We start from the raw sequence: 19,928 nt of genomic DNA on the forward strand, positions 1-19,928 counted from the left end.
TATCGCAATCCAGAAACGTTACAAGAGGCCATAATCTAAAAGTAGAGGATTAGATGGAATGTAAGGTGATATCTTCCACCCTCTCAGTAAAGTAAGTGGAACAGCCTCTCAGTAGAAGTGGTAGAGGTTTATATAGTAAGCGAATTTAACCATGCATACGGCTCCCGAAGACAGACCAAGGACTGATTAAGGTTTGAATAGTTACAGCAGGAAAATATCGTGTTGACTAGACGGGCCAAATAGGGCCGATCCGCCATCACATTTTGTTTCCGGTGTCCCTTGAAGGTTGTATCCCTACCTCCTTGGTCTGCATGTGATGTCAGCGCTGACATCACTTGCGCGTGGACGGTGGCCCCAGCTGGACAAACAATCTCAAAGCACTAACCCTCCAACATCCCGGGGTCCCCTACAGACATACAAAACCGGAACCGATGTGTCAGAAAGAGTTAAAAGGACTTCCTTGGGTCTGTTTATTGCTCCACAGGTCATGTGATAACAAAGGGGTTATTTATCAATGCCGTATCACTACTTACCCACTACGGAACATCACAAACATTTCACTCCCCGATGCGCTGTTACAGAACGACATCATTTCCTGCACATCTTTAAATTTATGAATATTTACAGAAATAATAAAAGCCTGAAAACCTTATTTAGAGTAACAAAAATTTAAGTGACAGTGTGTGTGTATATATATATATATATCTCAGGGAGGGACAGACACTTTTGAAGATTTTAGGAATATTTATCACAAATTGTAACCACTGTGCGTTATTCCTGGGAAATTTCACAACAAAACAGAATAAAACGCTATTACTGTTATTATATAAATAAACAAAATTACAGAAAACTATAGTAAACATTTACAACATGATACAAAATGAAAGTAAACTCCGCTAGGTACAAATTATATATATATAAGTGTGAAAACCCTCTGGATGCGGTAAAGCGTTTTGCGCGTTTAGCCCTTCATGCCAAACGCGTCCTGCGGGTCAGAAAAGGCCTCCCTCGGCACGGTTCCTTTATCCTAGGAAATAAAACAAACAAGAAAAGTCAGTATTTCCGTCATAAACACCGTCCTTTACAGTTTAGTGCCATTTTTATTTTTTTTTTATTTTTTACAGAAAAAAATACACATTAGTAGAACATTTTCTCACTCTCTCTTGTTAACTCTCTCTCAATGCCTCCTTAACTTCTTTACCGACCACCTCCACGTCCCTGTCTCCTTTTTTCGCAGCTCCGATTCTTGGTCTTCTTTCTTCGCCCGCTTCTCAACCTTCTGTCTTCGCCAGTATCAGCTCCATTAACCGGGCCCCCCCCCCGGGTGGAATCCATCCGCAATATTCTGGCCTCTTGGAGTACTTCTGCAAAAGGGCGAAGTCACACCCTGTAGCACGGGGACAGCCTCTCCCTGTTCCTCCAATCGGGGGAGAGGATGTGAGCAGAGGCCCCGCCCTTTTGCACAAGTGCTCCGGGAGGTCTGGTTAACGGAGCTGATACCGGAAAAGGAGACGGGACACAGAGGCGGTTGGTGGAGAAGGTAGGGAGACACAAAAGTGAGTGAGTGAGAGTGGAAGAGTGAGAAACGGTGAGTGAGGGTGAGCAACTGTAAATTTAGTTCAGACATTGAGTGATTTTCTTCCGTGCTCCAGGGAGGTGGGAGAAACAACCACGTTTCCGGGTAAATCGGGACTTCTGAGAGGTAAAAATGCAGCACTCGCCATCCTGAATATCTAAACCTGATCATAGGCCACACCCCTAATTTAAATATTTAAATCAGGGAGAAAAATGCATCCTATAATCAGGACAATGAGGTATTAGGATTTTCTGCAGATTACTACATTTAATTAAAGGGACACGCCAGTCATTTTATGCATAGGATAGCTTCATGTTGCCCTCAAATTTTAGTGACGTCCCTCTTGCAAACGCACGGGGATATTCTGCATATTTAATGTGATCCCATATTTATTCCCCCCTCCAGCAGGTTTAACGCACCTTAAGAGCTGCAAATACTTCTGCTGCTTTTTCTACATCCCAGCTGTTGTCTTCAAGACATCTAAAGGGGGAAAAAGAAAGGATAATAAGAAATAAATGCAAAGAATATGGAGCAAAAGGGGCTGATTTAGGGAAACATCTGGCCCGTCTAATCTGCTTGTCTTTCCCTCTTGTAAAGACTCAAACCTTAATCAGTCGTTGGTCTCGTTTTAGATTCAGGAGCCGTATGTCTATCCCAGGCATGTTTAATCCCCTCGCTGTATTACCCTCTACCACCTCTGCTTGGAAGCAGTTCCACGTATCTACCACCCTCTCAGTAAGTAACGCTTCCTTACATTCCACCTATGGAATGATGGCCTATTGTTCCAATACTTCTCCTCCTTTGGAATTAACTTCCCTCCTGTATGTTATTAAATCCTGTTAAACATGTTCTGGACCCAATCTGCCCCTTTAACCCCTTCAGGACCGGCGTTCTTGTACTGCGTCTTCCCTTGAAGGCCGCAGTTTTATTTAAATATTTAAATTACGTGCTCGTGATTCGCTTCAAAGCCGCCCCTCGCGATCCCAGCATCCATAGCGACGCTGGATTGCGCATCATCGATGACGTACCTGGTACGTCCCGGTCTGTGGGTGACACCCAACCAGGAAGTACCAGGTACGTCATCGGTACGGAAGGGGTTAAATAAATTCTGTGTTATTTTCATTAATTTCTATGCACTTTTATGGGTAAACTGTAAGGTTAAAATAATGAGATTAAATTTTTCTGAAGATTATTTATATTTAACACAAACCTGTGCATTTTTTTTATTTTTTTTTTTAAATACAGCACCGATTGGGTGGTTTTTTTTGCTCTTTCCACAGAAAATTATCACTGAATTCCAACTTCCAATCACACCCCCGGCTCCCACGGCGGCTGAACATGCGCACGCGCCCCAGACTGCCGCCGACACTCACTTCTGGGCCCAGTTCATTTTCATTCCGGTCCTTTCAGAAAAACCCGCAATGACTTCCATTGTTGCTGGAACCAGGGCGGAATCTTTGCCCACAGCCTGAACATGCGCCGCTTTGGACAGAGACGAGGTTTCTTGCGAACCGACGTATGAATTCCCAACCACCAGCTGGTCGTTTAGAATTTGGGCACTGAGAGCAAAACAAGAATAAATACAATTAGACAATTTTATTAAAAGTAACACAACATTCCATGTGGTTTATTTCCAGAACCCATTCCTATCATTACAGGGGAAATAACGACGGGATTGCAAGGATCATCAAGGGTGGGGCTTATTGCAAACAAGGGTGGGGCTTATTGCAAACAAGGGTGGGGCTTATTGCAAACAAGGGTGGGGCTTATTGCAAACAAGGGTGGGGCTAGCCCCAGATAGCATTAGATGGGTTGGGAGTAGATAATTATAATAATAATTTTAATCAAAAACATCCCCAAACCAACAATGGCTAAATTACGATTTCTTACCACCCTTCTGGAGCGGGGACAATGAGAAAAGTCCTTCTAAAGAGCCGGAGAAGGTTGTTCCATTTTAAACTTGCTAAAAAAAAAAAAAAGAAATCACAATGAATCCACTTTTGGGGTATTCTGAGAGTAAATGCAGAGCAGAGTCCATGTACAGAAAATTAACCCATACGGGACACTTCGGAGGACATAAGAGGGATCTCCTTGTTTGGAGATTGAGCGGTACCGGGAATGATGTCTCTGATGCTCCAATTAGTTACACAGTAAGTGGAACCGCACCTTTAATGATGTTGCAATGCAGATAATAGCAACAAATTCAAAACTCCAATAAAAAATATACAATAGAAATTTGCCAAAACCAGACCAGTGTTGCATCAGGTTTGTTATTAGGGTCACCTTCTTTAAAAGTTCCTTCCACCGAAAAACACACGAGGAAAGGCTGCGGAAAAGGAAAAAAAAAACAGATTCCGTTTATTAAATATACAGGACGGATGAAGACTTAAAGGGACCACCCAGCTACGTCGTGCAAGTGTTTATAACGGCTGGAGAGTCCCTTTAAATGATGAAAAAAATAAATCCGCCTCCCCGACCGTAATATCTGCTGCTGCTGCAAACACACAGAAAATGTACTCGGACATCAATCATTTTAATTAAAATCGTTATTATAAGCAGCGCTTTATCTCCAGTGAGCTCCAGTGTAGAGCCCTGCGCAGGACTGCTTTTTGAATCCCACTCCCGCCCGCTCCCGTTGTTTTGAATCCCGCTCCCGAAATGTGGGTGTTCCGCTCCCGCCCGCTCCCGCAATGTGGGTGTTCCGCTCCCGCAATGTGGGTGTTCCGCTCCCGCCTGCTCCCGCAATGTGGGTGTTCCGCTCCCGCCCGCTCCCGCAATGTGGGTGTTCCGCTCCCGCCAGATAGGAGACACTGTAATGGAGCAGCGAGAAGGAATCCTTGCGGGACTGCGCAGGATTACCGGGACCCGCAGGTACAGTGCCTGACCGCGCGCTCCCGCCCGCAGCCCCAGAAAAACCGCCCGCGCCCGCAAGGGACCCGCCTCCCAATGCAGTCCTCTACTCCAGTGCTGGCTTGGTGAATTCTGCGAGAAGGGGTCACTTGAAAACCCCGTGCTCATGCGTTTTAAGGCCTCCTATTGCTGCAGCATCCGTGTCAGGTAAGTGCTTTGAATCTAAAGAACTCCTACCGTTTGCAGACTGACGTCCAGCGTGAAGGACTGCTGAAGGTGCTCGGTTTTCGGGAGGTTGCAGAGGAATCCCACCACCTGCAGCCGGTTGTATTTTATCAGCTGCAGTCTTGACTCTGAAATGAGGAAGAAAAGCGTTAACGGGAAACTCCGAACATCTCAAACCCCCCCCCCCCGGCGCTGTATACAGTAATATACCCCCCCCGGCGCTGTATACAGTAATATACCCCCCCAGCGCTGTATACAGTAATATACCCCCCCCCGGCGCTGCATACAGTAATATACCCCCCCAGCGCTGTATACAGTAATATAACCCCCCCCGGCGCTGTATACACTAATATACCCCCCCCCGGCGCTGTATACAGATATACCCCCCCCCGGCGCTGTATACAGATATACCCCCCCGCGCTGTATACAGTAATATACCCCCCCCCGGCGCTGTATACAGATATACCCCCCCCCGCGCTGTATACAGTAATATACCCCCCCTCCGGCGCTGTATACAGTAATATACCCCCCCCCCGGCGCTGTATACAGTAATATAACCCCCAGCGCTGTATACAGTAATATAACCCCCAGCGCTGTATACAGTAATATAACCCCCCAGCGCTGTATACAGTAATATATCCCCAGCGCTGTATACAGTAATATATCCCCAGCGCTGTATACAGTAATATAACCCCCCCAGCGCTGTATACAGTAATATAACCCCCCCAGCGCTGTATACAGTAATATAAACCCAGCGCTGTATACAGTAATATAAACCCAGCGCTGTATACAGTAATATAACCCCCAGCGCTGTATACAGTAATATAACCCCCAGCGCTGTATACAGTAATATAACCCTCCACTGCTGTATACAGTAATATAACCCCCCAGCGCTGTATACAGTAATATAACCCCCAGCGCTGTATACAGTAATATAACCCCCAGCGCTGTATACAGTAATATAACCCCCCCCCCGGCGCTGTATACAGTAATATAACCCCCCCCGGCGCTGTATACACTAATATACCCCCCCCCGGCGCTGTATACAGATATACCCCCCCGCGCTGTATACAGTAATATACCCCCCCCCCCGGCGCTGTATACAGTAATATAACCCCCCCCCCCGGCGCTGTATACACTAATATACCCCCCCCCCGGCGCTGTATACAGATATACCCCCCCCGCGCTGTATACAGTAATATACCCCCCTCCGGCGCTGTATACAGTAATATACCCCCCCCCGGCGCTGTATACAGTAATATAACCCCCAGCGCTGTATACAGTAATATAACCCCCAGCGCTGTATACAGTAATATAACCCCCCAGCGCTGTATACAGTAATATATCCCCAGCGCTGTATACAGTAATATATCCCCAGCGCTGTATACAGTAATATAACCCCCCCAGCGCTGTATACAGTAATATAACCCCCCCAGCGCTGTATACAGTAATATAACCCCCCCAGCGCTGTATACAGTAATATAAACCCAGCGCTGTATACAGTAATATAAACCCAGCGCTGTATACAGTAATATAAACCCAGCGCTGTATACAGTAATATAACCCCCAGCGCTGTATACAGTAATATAACCCCCAGCGCTGTATACAGTAATATAACCCTCCACTGCTGTATACAGTAATATAACCCCCCAGCGCTGTATACAGTAATATAACCCCCAGCGCTGTATACAGTAATATAACCCCCAGCGCTGTATACAGTAATATAACCCCCAGCGCTGTATACAGTAATATAACCGCCCAGCGCTGTATACAGTAATATAACCCCCCAGCGCTGTATACAGTAATATATCCCCAGCGCTGTATACAGTAATATATCCCCAGCGCTGTATACAGTAATATAACCCCCCCAGCGCTGTATACAGTAATATAACCCCCCAGCGCTGTATACAGTAATATAACCCCCCAGCGCTGTATACAGTAATATAACCCCCCCAGCGCTGTATACAGTAATATAAACCCAGCGCTGTATACAGTAATATAAACCCAGCGCTGTATACAGTAATATATCCCCAGCGCTGTATACAATAATATATCCCCAGCGCTGTATACAGTAATATAACCCCCAGCGCTGTATACAGTAATATAACCACCCTGGCGCTGTATACAGTAATATAACCACCCCGGCGCTGTATACAGTAATATAACCTCCACCCGGTGCTGTATACACTAATATACGACCCCGCCCCCTGCGCTGTATACACAGTCACCACCACCACCCCGGTGCCGTATACAGTAATATAATCCCAAGACCAGTAATGGTCAACCTGGAGGTCACCATTGTTGTCGGTCATGTGATATTTTGGGTGACTTTCATGGCTCAATCACCACACTGAGCTGATGCTTTATGGCGATGCCAGTCCGTTCCTCTATAGACTTTCATTAAGCAGAGTGTGTAGATGTGTGATTAAGACTGAGCCATTCTATTGGTCTCCACAGGCAGTATGATAAGGAATCAAGGTGTTTGTCTAGTAGATTGGGGGTTCAGATAACAGAGCGAGAATCATACTTATATGCAGATGTCTGAAAACATTATATTATGGGGCGAAAACCACAACTGCTCTGATTTATTTGGAAACTGACTTGGTGGCTTTCAGAGCAGAATCTTTGCAGTTACTTTACCGCTGTAAAGACTCAAACCTTCACCAGTCATTGGTCTCGTCTTCCGTCTAAAAACTATTGTCAGAGGTTTAGATGTATTGTAAGGAAGTATGGTAGATAAGTGGAACAGTCTCCCAGCAGAAGTGGTAGAGGGTAATACAGTGAGGGGATTAAACATGCATGGGATAGACATACGGCTCCTGAATCTAAGACGAGACCAACGACTGATTAAGGTTTACAGGAGGGGAAACAGCACCTACGCCGCATAAATAAAAGATTTAAATGAAAGAAAATCAGCTTGGAAATACACAAACCTGCTTTTTTAACTTTGAAGAGATTCCGGTTCTCGTTCCAATAATCCTTAAGCTGTTCAAGGCTAAGCACAGCAAACAACATTATAATACGGACAACGACAACATTAACAGAACAGCTCCTGCGTAATATAAATTAAAAACAATCTATCACGGCAAGAAAAACAGGACTATTCACTGGAAATCGATTGCAAGCTTGTTAGCCGAGCAAAATATAAATTCCCCTTTCTGGTCGATAATAATCAGGGATTTAAAACAAGTGGAATTTCTAATAACCTCTCTATTTTTGGAGCAAATGTAACAAAAACACCAACCAGATAAAAAAAAAATATACAAATACAAATATACAAAATAAATTAATCTCAACAAAATGTCATTTTTTATTTTTTTTTAACGTTCATGTTATTTTTTATTTATAAAAGCAATATCTAGGAAATGTACTCACATCTTTCTGTTATGGGATAATAAGTTATAAATTGTCTTCATGGCGACATATTGTATTTTTATTTTGTGATCCTGGTGCATAGTCAATATGTTGGGTTCATTTATTTTTTTAATTTAACAAATTTGAAGAAAAAAAAAAACTATTTCAACTCACCAGATTTTTGGAAAGTAAACATTGGGTAAGCAGAAAGAACAAACGGCGTGTTCGTGGTATAAAGGTAGCAAAGCCTGGCGTTCCCCTGAATCGTACAGCGTGAAAAACCTAAAGGAAACAGGAAAAAACTTTTTACTTAAATAATTATATCCCCCTCTTGTATATATGTTAAATAAACTTATTCTGTTTTTCTGCGTTTCTGTAGTTTCGATGGGGTCTTTTAATCGGCCCCCTCTGCACTCCAAGAGGCCAGAAAAACGCAGATGGATCTGTCTGCGATATTCTGGCCTCTTGGAGTACTTCCGCAAGGGGGGCGGGGTCACGGTGCGCCCCGCGGGGGCAGCTTCTATCCCGTTCTTCCAATCGGGTGAGAGGGTGTGTGCGGGGAGGCTCCGCCCTTTCGAGGAAGTACCTGGATAACAGAGCTGATACCGGGGAGGAGCGGACGAAGAAAGAAGATAATAAAAGAACAAGAAGAGGCAAGAGAAGAAGCGCAGCTGTGGGAAAGGAGACGAGGATATGGGAGAGGTCAGCGGAGAAGGCAGGGAGACATTGAGAGAGTGAATGATAGTGAGAGAGCGTGAGTGAAAAGCCACTAGGCTTGTTACCCTCCACAGCACTAACTGCTAAAAGGGGGGAAGCACTGATAAGCAGGTATAATGTGACTCGCGGGGTATAAAGCAGATAAAACCCAGTCCAGAAGACGGTAAAACTTTATTTTTTACCTGCCATGAAGGCATTCTTTCTGGGTGCGAAACGTTTGCCCCACACACTTACTTGGACTCACCTGTGCAAAAATCCCACCAGAAATGCTTTGACCTCTTCGTTAACAAAAAAGCTTCCCTAGAATGGAGAATGAATTCAAATCATTTATTTTAGCCAAACGGCCACAGCAGGTATGTCCCATGTGGTACTGAAGGGGTTAAGTACGTCTTAATGAGTGTTCGTGTCTTTATTTTCACTCCCGTCGAGTGCTCTACATACCCGGAGCACTATTAACCCCTTAATGACAAAGCCCGTACATGTACGGGCTCAAAATGCATTATTTTCAATGGGTTTAGGGACCTTAAGGGGTTAACGTCATGTGAGTGTATCGGGTAACGGCAGGCTGATGGTTTCAGGGTATCCACAAAACTAGATGATGAAAGGTAAGACAGGGTTCATTTACCTTCACAGGCGGGAGATCTTTGGGGGTCTCAACATCAAAAAAGACATTTGGTTTAAAAATATGGCCGTCCTAAAATTAAAGAACACAGAGGTTTTAGTTTTTGTCACAGAAATCTACTTCTAGTTCTCTTCTCTTCTCTCATGCAGAACTCTTCCGGGGTTTGGTATTTGATCGCTGAATAGTTCATACACATATGTCTCAAAAATCAATGACAATAAATAGGAATAGAAGGAATTACCCCCATTCACTATTTAATCTACCACAGGGGAAGAATAATCACGCAGGTGGACGATCCCATGGAGAACACTACCATCCAAAAGTTTGGGGTCACTCAGCTGTTTGTATGGAAAACAAGAACATTTCTGGCTGTAACATAATTACAAAAAGGGTTTCTAACGAGAGAGACAGAGAGAGAGAGACGCGCAGGGAGGGAGAGAGACGCGCAGGGAGGGAGAGAGAGAGAGAGACGCGCTGGGAGAGAGAGAGAGACGCGCAGGGAGAGACGAGCAGGGAGAGAGAGACGCGCAGGGAGAGAGAGACGCGCAGGGAGAGAGAGACGCGCAGGGAGGGAGAGAGACGCGCAGGGAGGGAGAGAGAGAGAGAGACGCGCTGGGAGAGAGAGAGAGACGCGCTGGGAGAGAGAGAGAGACGCGCAGGGAGAGACGCGCAGGGAGAGAGAGACGCGCAGGGAGAGAGAGACGCGCAGGGAGAGAGAGACGCGCAGGGAGAGAGAGACGCGCAGGGAGAGAGAGACGCGCAGGGAGAGAGAGACGCGCAGGGAGAGAGAGACGCGCAGGGAGAGAGAGACGCGCAGGGAGAGAGAGACGCGCAGGGAGAGAGAGAGAGAGAGAGACGCGCAGGGAGAGAGAGAGCGAGAGAGAGAGAGACGCGCAGGGAGAGAGAGAGAGAGACGCGCAGGGAGAGAGAGAGACGCGCAGGGAGAGAGAGAGACGCGCAGGGAGAGAGAGAGAGAGAGAGACGCGCAGGGAGAGAGAGAGACGCGCAGGGAGAGAGAGAGAGAGAGACGCGCAGGGAGAGAGAGAGAGAGACGCGCAGGGAGAGAGAGAGACGCGCAGGGAGAGAGAGAGACGCGCAGGGAGAGAGAGAGAGAGAGAGACGCGCAGGGAGAGAGAGAGAGAGAGACGCGCAGGGAGAGAGAGAGAGAGAGACGCGCAGGGAGAGAGAGAGAGAGAGACGCGCAGGGAGAGAGAGAGAGAGAGACGCGCAGGGAGAGAGAGAGAGAGAGACGCGCAGGGAGAGAGAGAGAGAGAGACGCGCAGGGAGAGAGAGAGAGAGAGACGCGCAGGGAGAGAGAGAGAGAGAGACGCGCAGGGAGAGAGAGAGAGAGAGACGCGCAGGGAGAGAGAGAGAGAGAGACGCGCAGGGAGAGAGAGAGAGAGACGCGCAGGGAGAGAGAGAGACGCGCAGGGAGAGAGAGAGACGCGCAGGGAGAGAGAGACGCGCAGGGAGAGAGAGACGCGCAGGGAGAGAGAGACGCGCAGGGGAGAGAGAGAGAGAGAGAGACGCGCAGGGAGAGAGAGAGAGAGAGAGACGCGCAGGGAGAGAGAGAGAGACGCGCAGGGAGAGAGAGAGAGACGCGCAGGGAGAGAGAGAGAGAGAGAGACGCGCAGGGAGAGAGAGAGAGAGAGACGCGCAGGGAGAGAGAGAGAGAGAGACGCGCAGGGAGAGAGAGAGAGAGAGACGCGCAGGGAGAGAGAGAGAGAGACGCGCAGGGAGAGAGAGAGAGAGACGCGCAGGGAGAGAGAGAGAGAGAGAGAGAGACGCGCAGGGAGAGAGAGACGCGCAGGGAGAGAGAGACGCGCAGGGAGAGAGAGACGCGCAGGGAGAGAGAGACGCGCAGGGAGAGAGAGACGCGCAGGGAGAGAGAGACGCGCAGGGAGAGAGAGACGCGCAGGGAGAGAGAGACGCGCAGGGAGAGAGAGACGCGCAGGGAGAGAGAGACGCGCAGGGAGAGAGAGAGAGAGAGACGCGCAGGGAGAGAGAGAGAGAGAGACACGCAGGGAGAGAGAGAGAGACGCGCAGGGAGAGAGAGAGAGAGACGCGCAGGGAGAGAGAGAGAGAGACGCGCAGGGAGAGAGAGAGAGACGCGCAGGGAGAGAGAGAGAGAGACGCGCAGGGGGAGAGAGAGAGAGAGAGAGACGCGCAGGGAGAGAGAGAGAGAGAGACGCGCAGGGAGAGAGAGAGAGAGAGAGACGCGCAGGGGGAGAGAGAGAGAGAGACGCGCAGGGAGAGAGAGAGAGACACGCGCAGGGAGAGAGAGAGAGACACGCGCAGGGAGAGAGAGAGAGACGCGCAGGGAGAGAGAGAGAGACGCGCAGGGAGAGAGAGAGACGCGCAGGGAGAGAGAGAGAGAGACGCGCAGGGAGAGAGAGACGCGCAGGGAGAGAGAGAGAGACGCGCAGGGAGAGAGAGAGAGAGACGCGCAGGGAGAGAGAGAGAGAGACGCGCAGGGAGAGAGAGAGAGACGCGCAGGGAGAGAGAGAGAGACGCGCAGGGAGAGAGAGAGAGAGAGAGAGAGAGAGAGACGCGCAGGGAGAGAGAGAGAGAGAGAGAGACGCGCAGGGAGAGAGAGAGAGAGAGAGACGCGCAGGGAGAGAGAGAGAGAGACGCGCAGGGAGAGAGAGAGAGAGAGACGCGCAGGGAGAGAGAGAGAGACGCGCAGGGAGAGAGAGAGAGAGAGAGACGCGCAGGGAGAGAGAGAGAGAGAGAGAGAGAGAGACGCGCAGGGAGAGAGAGAGAGACGCGCAGGGAGAGAGAGAGAGAGAGAGACGCGCAGGGAGAGAGAGAGAGAGAGAGACGCGCAGGGAGAGAGAGAGAGAGAGAGACGCGCAGGGAGAGAGAGAGAGAGAGAGACGCGCAGGGAGAGAGAGAGAGAGAGAGACGCGCAGGGAGAGAGAGAGAGAGAGAGACGCGCAGGGAGAGAGAGAGAGAGAGAGAGAGAGACGCGCAGGGAGAGAGAGAGAGACGCGCAGGGAGAGAGAGAGAGAGAGAGACGCGCAGGGAGAGAGAGAGAGAGAGACGCGCAGGGAGAGAGAGAGAGAGACGCGCAGGGAGAGAGAGAGACGCGCAGGGAGAGAGAGAGACGCGCAGGGAGAGAGAGAGACGCGCAGGGAGAGAGAGAGACGCGCAGGGAGAGAGAGAGAGAGACGCGCAGGGAGAGAGAGAGAGAGACGCGCAGGGAGAGAGAGAGAGAGACGCGCAGGGAGAGAGAGAGAGACGCGCAGGGAGAGAGAGAGAGACGCGCAGGGAGAGAGAGAGAGACGCGCAGGGAGAGAGAGAGAGACGCGCAGGGAGAGAGAGAGACGCGCAGGGAGAGAGAGAGACGCGCAGGGAGAGAGAGAGACGCGCAGGGAGAGAGAGAGACGCGCAGGGAGAGAGAGAGAGACGCGTAGGGAGAGAGAGAGAGACGCGTAGGGAGAGAGACGTGTAGGGAGAGAGAGAGAGAGAGAGACGCACAGAGAGAGAGAGAGAGATGCACAGGGAGAGAGAGAGACGGAGAGAGAGAGAGACGCACAGGGAGAGAGAGACGGAGAGAGAGAGAGACGCACAGGGAGAGAGAGAGACGCACAGGGGGAGAGAGAGACGCACAGGGGGAGAGAGAGAGAGAGACGCACAGGGAGAGAGAGCGAGAGAGAGAGACGCACAGGGAGAGAGACAGAGAGAGATCCAGTTCAAAGAAAAACAACCCACAAAAGCACACATTGTAATCCATAACTGCTTGATTTGGGATCACTGTTTAAATCACGGATTAGAAATGTTACTGAACGCGTCACTGAAAAGGGATCTGACAGCAGCTACATATTTTTCTTTATTTTGCAATATTTTTTTTTCACCAGTTTTTAGCTAAATAAATTGCTTCCTGATCAGTGATTAATGACTGAGCATTGCGCAGCCTCACCGATCATCAGCCACGGACCTCATCCGGTAACAAAAAGCAACCAAAAACTCGTCATTTTCCAATTCTATAATGTTTTGCGACATGTATACATACCAGCTTTTGGATCGCAGGAAAATGGTGCACTATAAGCCTGCGCCGTGGGAAATAAAACAAAGAAACCATTATAAAGATGAGAAATTACAATAAATGTCTTAATAAGAACCCTGAAAATGCATAACAATAATCTGAATAATGCGAAATATTATACCCAACAGCCAATAGTACCATCGTACGGAGAGGTGGAGAGTAACTAACCGGTGGTACGTGGAGGAGTTTTTGAAAGAAGCTTGAAAAGGATTCCCCTCCAACCAAAGCTCTCGGAGATCCAGGTCGTGGATGAGTTCTAGATCTCGGACCTGGCAGAGCTGAACCAAAACAGACGATACGTTAACCACGCGAAGCAAACTAAAAGCGGACCGAGCCAGGAAAAGGGACATGCCACATATTAAATAGAAAAGACGAGGGATCTGACACGGGATGATGTCATATCGCTGGGCAGCCAATGGGCTCGGGAGAAACGTCTGGATCAGGAAAACTTGGTGGAGTGCGACTAGAAGCCAAAGCGGCTCAAACTCCTCCATCACGTTAGTGCTTTGGCCCTTACATGCATAGATATGGACACACGCAAGGAATGGACCGTATTTGCTTGATTATAAGACGACCCCCCCCAAAATCTGAATATTAATTTAGGAACAAAAGAAAAAGCCTGAATATAAGACGACCCTATAGGAAAATAAGTTTTACCAGTAAATGTTAATTCATGTAAACTATTTTTTTTTAATAAAAGCTATGATTGAGAAAAATATTTTGTTTTTATTTCCTTTTATTTTCCAACCTGCCCCCCCCCCAGTTATGCACATCTGCCCCCAGGCTTGCCACTCTGCCCCAGAAATGCCTTATACCCCCTATATGACACTGTGCCCCATGATATGCATTTTGACCCCCTATGTGCCACTTTGCCTCCAGAAATGCCTTATACCCCTATATGCCACTCTGGCATTTAGGGGGTTAAAAGGCATATTATGGGGCAGAGTGGCGTTAAGGGGATTAAAAGGCATTTCATAGAGCACAGTGTCATATAGGGGGTATAAGGCATTTCTGGGGCAGAGTGGCAAGCCTGGGGGCAGAGTGGCAAGCCTGGGGGCAGATGTGCATAACTGGGGGGGGACAGAAATGCCTTATGCCCCCCATTTAACACTCCCCCCCCAAATTTTTTTTGGGGGGGTAAACGGGGGGCATGAGACAGGAGGATCCAGGTCCCCTGCAGCGGGGGATCTGGATCTTAGTCTCATAGTCAGACCGATTTGAGGCATTTGCTCTGAAAAAACCTCGTCTTATAATCGAGCAAATACAGTACTTACACTCCTCAACCCAAATCTACTGGCCTCGAAGGGTTAAATGAACCAGGACACCATCCGAAACCCCAGCATAAGAAGCCCCTACAGGGGACTTACCTTATTATGGGAGAGATTCAGGCTCTGCAGGTGAGGAGTCGCATAGAAGAGAGGGGCAAATCCACTCAGTCTGTGGAGGTCGTTCCGACTTAAATTCAAGGACGAGAGCTAAGGGAACCAATCACGTCATTCGTTTCTCCCGGATTCTTTGTAATTGTAAGCAAGTCGTTTCAAAATCTTTAGAAATATATACATAATTATATTATATTATACTTACCTCCTGGCGCTTCTGCCCCGTGCAGCACGTGTATTAGAGACCCTTCTGTGTACACCGCCACAGCAGCGGCGGAGACATCGCCCCGGCGGCCGTGCGAGACGGTGCGTCATTTACCGGATCATTCTATCAGACTCCGTGATTAAGGCACAAACTTTTATATCTAAATTATAAAATGACGCGCGTACCTGCGGGAAATGCTCTGCGAGTATCTGCAGAACGAGCTGCGCGGACGATTCGTCGTTCAGAGGCAGGAACACGTCAGCCGATCGCAAGTCTGAGGATATAAAAGCATGCAGGACAATAAAACGCGTTCTCCCGAATCTTTGGGATATTTAGGAATAATTTAATAAAAATTCCAATCTTTGTAATACGATTAGTGACGTGTTTGGTTTTTAGCGTAGATATATGCGGAAACGCTACAGACTTTGAGTAGGTATTTTTTGGGTAAAAAGATTATGTACCGGATCGATCGTGAACAAGAATTAAAACACTTTTACGCACTAAACATTAATGTGCCATTTCTCGTGTTTCTGGTGGAATAAATACTATAATACTATAATTTAAAAAAAAAAGATGATAATTAACGATGAAAACAACAATAATACCAACAACAACAGTTATTTTTAATATTATTGTACACGTTATTAACTATTAAAGTTATAGTAATAATACCAGTAATAATAATAAAAATAAAAAATAACAGTAATAATAGTAATGATAATAATAATAATAATAACTAACAATAAATCAATTATTTGTAACCCACTAGCAAAAACGGATTGATTGGTATAGCGATACAAAGTGAGAATTCCAGGCAGCCATGAAATCTACAGACGCAGCTCTACGCTCTCACCACTAGGTGGCAGGATACGATCGCGTTAGTATAAATTAAAGGCGCCGTTCCACTTAACATTCACTGCGATCTCAACTTTAGCAGATCACTATAGCACCTGCTTTTGTGTCACATGACAATTACGTGTTCCCAGTAAAAAATTATTAATAAGAGAACATTTTACCGGTAAGGGTTCGTGCATTTAGCAACGCTAGGAATGATGCTAAGGTAGCATTTAGTTACAAACAATACAACGGAGTAGGTGGAACAGCACCTTTAAAGGCTTTGATTCCCAACCAACATAACTTACACAAATCTATAGCTTTATTCACTAAAGGTACTTTTAAACATATTAATTGAAGTATACATATATTAGGTCTATTATATATTAGAACTAATATATATATATATATATATATATATATATATATATATATATAAGTCTCGTAAGATGATTCTATAATTTTATTTTATTTATATCGCTGGTCACCAAAATAAAGTATCAGGGGTGTTTTTTTTTTATCACTATAATATTTTTAACATCTTAATGGTCTGTAAATATCTGTAATGACAAATATCTAAATTTCTATCCAGTAAAAAAAGAATGAAATGATCCACACGAGGAGACGCCAGCTAAAAAGGCTAAATGTGTTCTGGAAAACATATTGAGGGGGCAGTAAACGGAAAATCAGACTGCCGTCTGCACAGAAAAATTAGAGAATCAATAAAATCCATTTTATTATATTTTATTTACAGATTGTTAGAGCTGTCACACATAACAAAGTCGTTTTAAAGGCGTATAAAGATTTTTATATTAATCCAATGCGAGGGGGGGGGGCTTGAAACTTGCCCTGGTGCAAAAATTCCTACCTGGGTCGTTGGAAAGGTTGCTCAGGTCAAGGCTTCCAAGTTCATTCTTGTAGCGTTTCTGTAGACACATCTGCAATAACATCATGAAAATAATTGGGTGGTGGATAAATGGAACAGCATTCCAGCAGAAGTGGTGGAGGCTAATACAGCAAAGGAACATGCATGGGATAGACATATGGCTCCTGGATCCAAGACGAGACCAACGACTGAGTCTTTACAGCAGGAGAAACGGGCGACTAGACGGGGGCCGAATGGGGCCGATCTGCCGGCAGATTTTATGTTTCTGAGGTTACTCAGTAATTGGCTGCAACAAAATGCGCAGCGTGAGATAATCACTTAATAAGGAACCGATCCTCAAACACTTACTGAGAAACTTAATCTGAAATAAAAGTAAAATTTAAAAGCCAGGAAGTTTTAGGAGTCGGCGTGATTATTTTAGTAGTCACAAAGAAAGGCGTCTGCGCAGATTTACACATCATCGCACATCAAATGATTTCTCCGGCAATAAATAATTAGAATCCGTGGGATTAGTGCAGTTGGGCTCCCGTACGCAGACGATACAATGCAAGAATATACAGCGCAAAGGTTTGGGGTAATTTTGCTGTTTTCATTGAAAAACAAGGAAATTTCTGTCTGTAACATAATTACAAAAGGGTTTTCTAAACATCAATTATCCTTTTAAACTGGAACTTGGATCAGCGAACACAACGAGCCATTGGAACACAGGCGTGATGGGAGTGATAAAGGGCCACTGGAACCCAGGAGTGATGGGAGTGATAAAGGGCCGTTGGAACACAGGAGTGATGGGAGTGATAAAGGGCCACTGGAACCCAGGAGTGATGGGAGTGATAAAGTACCACTGGAATACAGGAGTGATGGGAGTGATAAAGGGCCATTGGAACACAGGAGTGATGGGAGTTGATAAAGGGCCTCTGTATGCCTATCAAGAGATTCTATTAAAAATCAGCCATTTCTAACTACAATAGTCATTGTTAACATTAACCCTGTCTGTGCTGGATTTCTGATCCATTTCGTATTATTTTAATGCCCAAAATGTGATTTGCTGTCAAAAACAAGGACATTTTAAAGTGACCCCAAACTTTTGAACAGTAGTGTAGTTCTGCGTGGCCTCCGTGATGCTCTCCTTTATTATACAACTAAAAAAAGCACACAATGGAACCTACAGGGGTAGGGAGAGGAACGCGGCCATCAATCACATCTGTGCATTTTATGTTTATTCTGCAATAAGGGCTGAAATCTAAATAGCACTCGATTCATACATCTGCTTGCTGAGTAGGCAGCAAAATGTATAGATCAAGGGTGGTGGCCTTTTTATGTGATATTTTTTTTACTGAACTTTACACACAGAGCTTTTCTATTCAGCATTTGTACCTTTTAATCAAACATCCTATTCAGTGTTTAATGTCTGCAGTCGTTCGATTCCTCGCCCGACAACTTTCATATAAGTGTCGAGGTAACAATTAACTTTTTTTTTGTGTGTAAAGTGTAGCTACTCCATGTTCATTGTGTAATCAGGACATTTATACTACGTATGGGTATCGTACAGAAAGCGTTAACAGGCTCAGGCAAAGCATAAAATGAGAAAAAAAATAAAAAAAATAAATAAAAAGGAAAAAAAAAAAGCACTCTGTATACATTACATTCATTAATATAGCGCCAGCAGATAGCGTAGCGCTGTTACAGTCAGACAAGGCACACGCGGGGGGGGGGGCATATTTTTTTGCCAATGTGCGTTACATTTAGTTTTCCGTTAACGACTGCTTATAAAGATATAATTAAAACACAAATTATTCTCCCCCATAGTCCATATTTCCCAATAACGAGTCATGCATATAAACAAGAATTCTACTGCTAATTGCGGAATCAATCGGCTGAAAAATTACAGTGGTTGCTATGGTTACTGCACCATACTTAACACTCCTGATTTGCCTTTTTAAAAATTAGTCCAATGTTTAAAAAAACCAATTAATCCGGATTAGGCAGATCCTCAAGATTGTGAGTTTACGAGCCGGGCTCTCTCCACCTAATGTAATCGGTTTGTCTTAGTCTGTCGATTCGAGTCTGGTCAGACCCCTTGAATATACCGTATTTATTGTAAGAAGCGCTACGTAAACTGTTGGTGCTATATAAATAAAAGATTATTATTATTATTACAGTATTATTAATTTTTAATAGGACCTCATGGACGTTGTGCCACGTTACAGCTTATACTGCCATCATGTGGCCAAAACTGGAACTGATCCCCAGCAATAGATGCAAAGCGGTCCAAGATGTTTAGGAGGTGTACAGAGCGCTGAACTACTAAATAGTGTTTTTAGGGACATTACACATAATGTCAGAAACACTTCAAGTATATTTGGAATTGACTCTGGTGCACTTTAACTTGTGCAATCTCCTATAATTTTTTATTTTTTTTATTTTTTTTTACATACACCGAGACTACCGAGTCGTTTTCTCCTCCCTGCTTCTGTTTATTGCAATAAAAGCATTTATCGCATCGCACAATAATCTGGCAGCAAGAAAAATGTAAGATCTAAGGCAGGGGTTCTCAAACTGAGGCCCTCCAGCTGCTGCAGGACTACATCTCCCATACTCCTCAGCCAGCCCCTTAGCTGAAGGAGCATTATGGGAGATGTAGTCCTGCAGCAGCTGGAGGGCCGCAGTTTGAGAACCCCTGATCTAAGGTCTAATGCCCCAAGAGGAACCTAAAACAGACGCTGCTCCTGTCAAGGGTTGGGGTGAAAGCAGCAAAATAATACCGCGTGTTACAGAGATGGGGGACATCACAAGTTAAAGCATAAAGACTTACTAACAAAAACATCAGCAGTAAGGTACTTATGGCATAAACCACAAATCCAGTCGCCCATAAAGTACCTGGCAAAGAGAAAAAAAGAGGGAGAGAGAGAAGGAGAGGGGAAAAAAAGAATGGAGGAGAAAGAGATAATGTTACAGTAAGATAGTAAGCATTGATCCAACCAGGGATCAGTCTGTAGCCAACCACCACCTGGTTTCCGTGCCCCAAACCTGAACCCCAAAAATTAACCTATTCCCTGCTTCTGTTGCAATGGCGCTTGGCCTTCACTGATCTCACAGCCCAAACCCAATGATGGTTCTGTCCTGGGGCTGTTCAAAATGCTGGTGAAGTATTAGGGGGGATTACATATATTACGAGACCTGTATACATCCAATAGCAGGGGCCATGGCCAGCCACCAATCTAAAGAACAGCTT

General features: G+C 46.1%; 1 protein-coding gene across 1 annotated transcript in view; it reads right to left on the bottom strand.

Annotated features, from left to right (window-relative positions):
- Positions 1-961: 961 nt before the first annotated feature.
- The window catches only part of LOC149281645 (nuclear RNA export factor 1-like), a 29,985-nt gene continuing 11,018 nt past the window's right edge, over positions 962-19,928 (bottom strand). The window contains exons 5-15 of the mRNA XM_089499086.1: positions 16,679-16,748; positions 15,162-15,250; positions 14,760-14,867; positions 9,348-9,416; positions 8,967-9,022; positions 8,180-8,287; positions 7,585-7,646; positions 4,664-4,779; positions 2,950-3,113; positions 1,996-2,056; positions 962-1,027 (exon numbers count right to left, since the gene is read on the bottom strand). Of these exons, the coding sequence (XP_089355212.1) occupies positions 962-1,027; positions 1,996-2,056; positions 2,950-3,113; positions 4,664-4,779; positions 7,585-7,646; positions 8,180-8,287; positions 8,967-9,022; positions 9,348-9,416; positions 14,760-14,867; positions 15,162-15,250; positions 16,679-16,748 (969 nt within the window). The remainder of the gene's footprint in view (positions 1,028-1,995; positions 2,057-2,949; positions 3,114-4,663; positions 4,780-7,584; positions 7,647-8,179; positions 8,288-8,966; positions 9,023-9,347; positions 9,417-14,759; positions 14,868-15,161; positions 15,251-16,678; positions 16,749-19,928) is intronic.

Source organism: Sceloporus occidentalis, unplaced genomic scaffold, assembly GCF_023333645.1.
Source record: "Sceloporus occidentalis isolate IW3139 unplaced genomic scaffold, rSceOcc1.0.p SCAF_129, whole genome shotgun sequence".
NCBI classification, from domain to species: domain Eukaryota; kingdom Metazoa; phylum Chordata; class Lepidosauria; order Squamata; family Phrynosomatidae; genus Sceloporus; species Sceloporus occidentalis.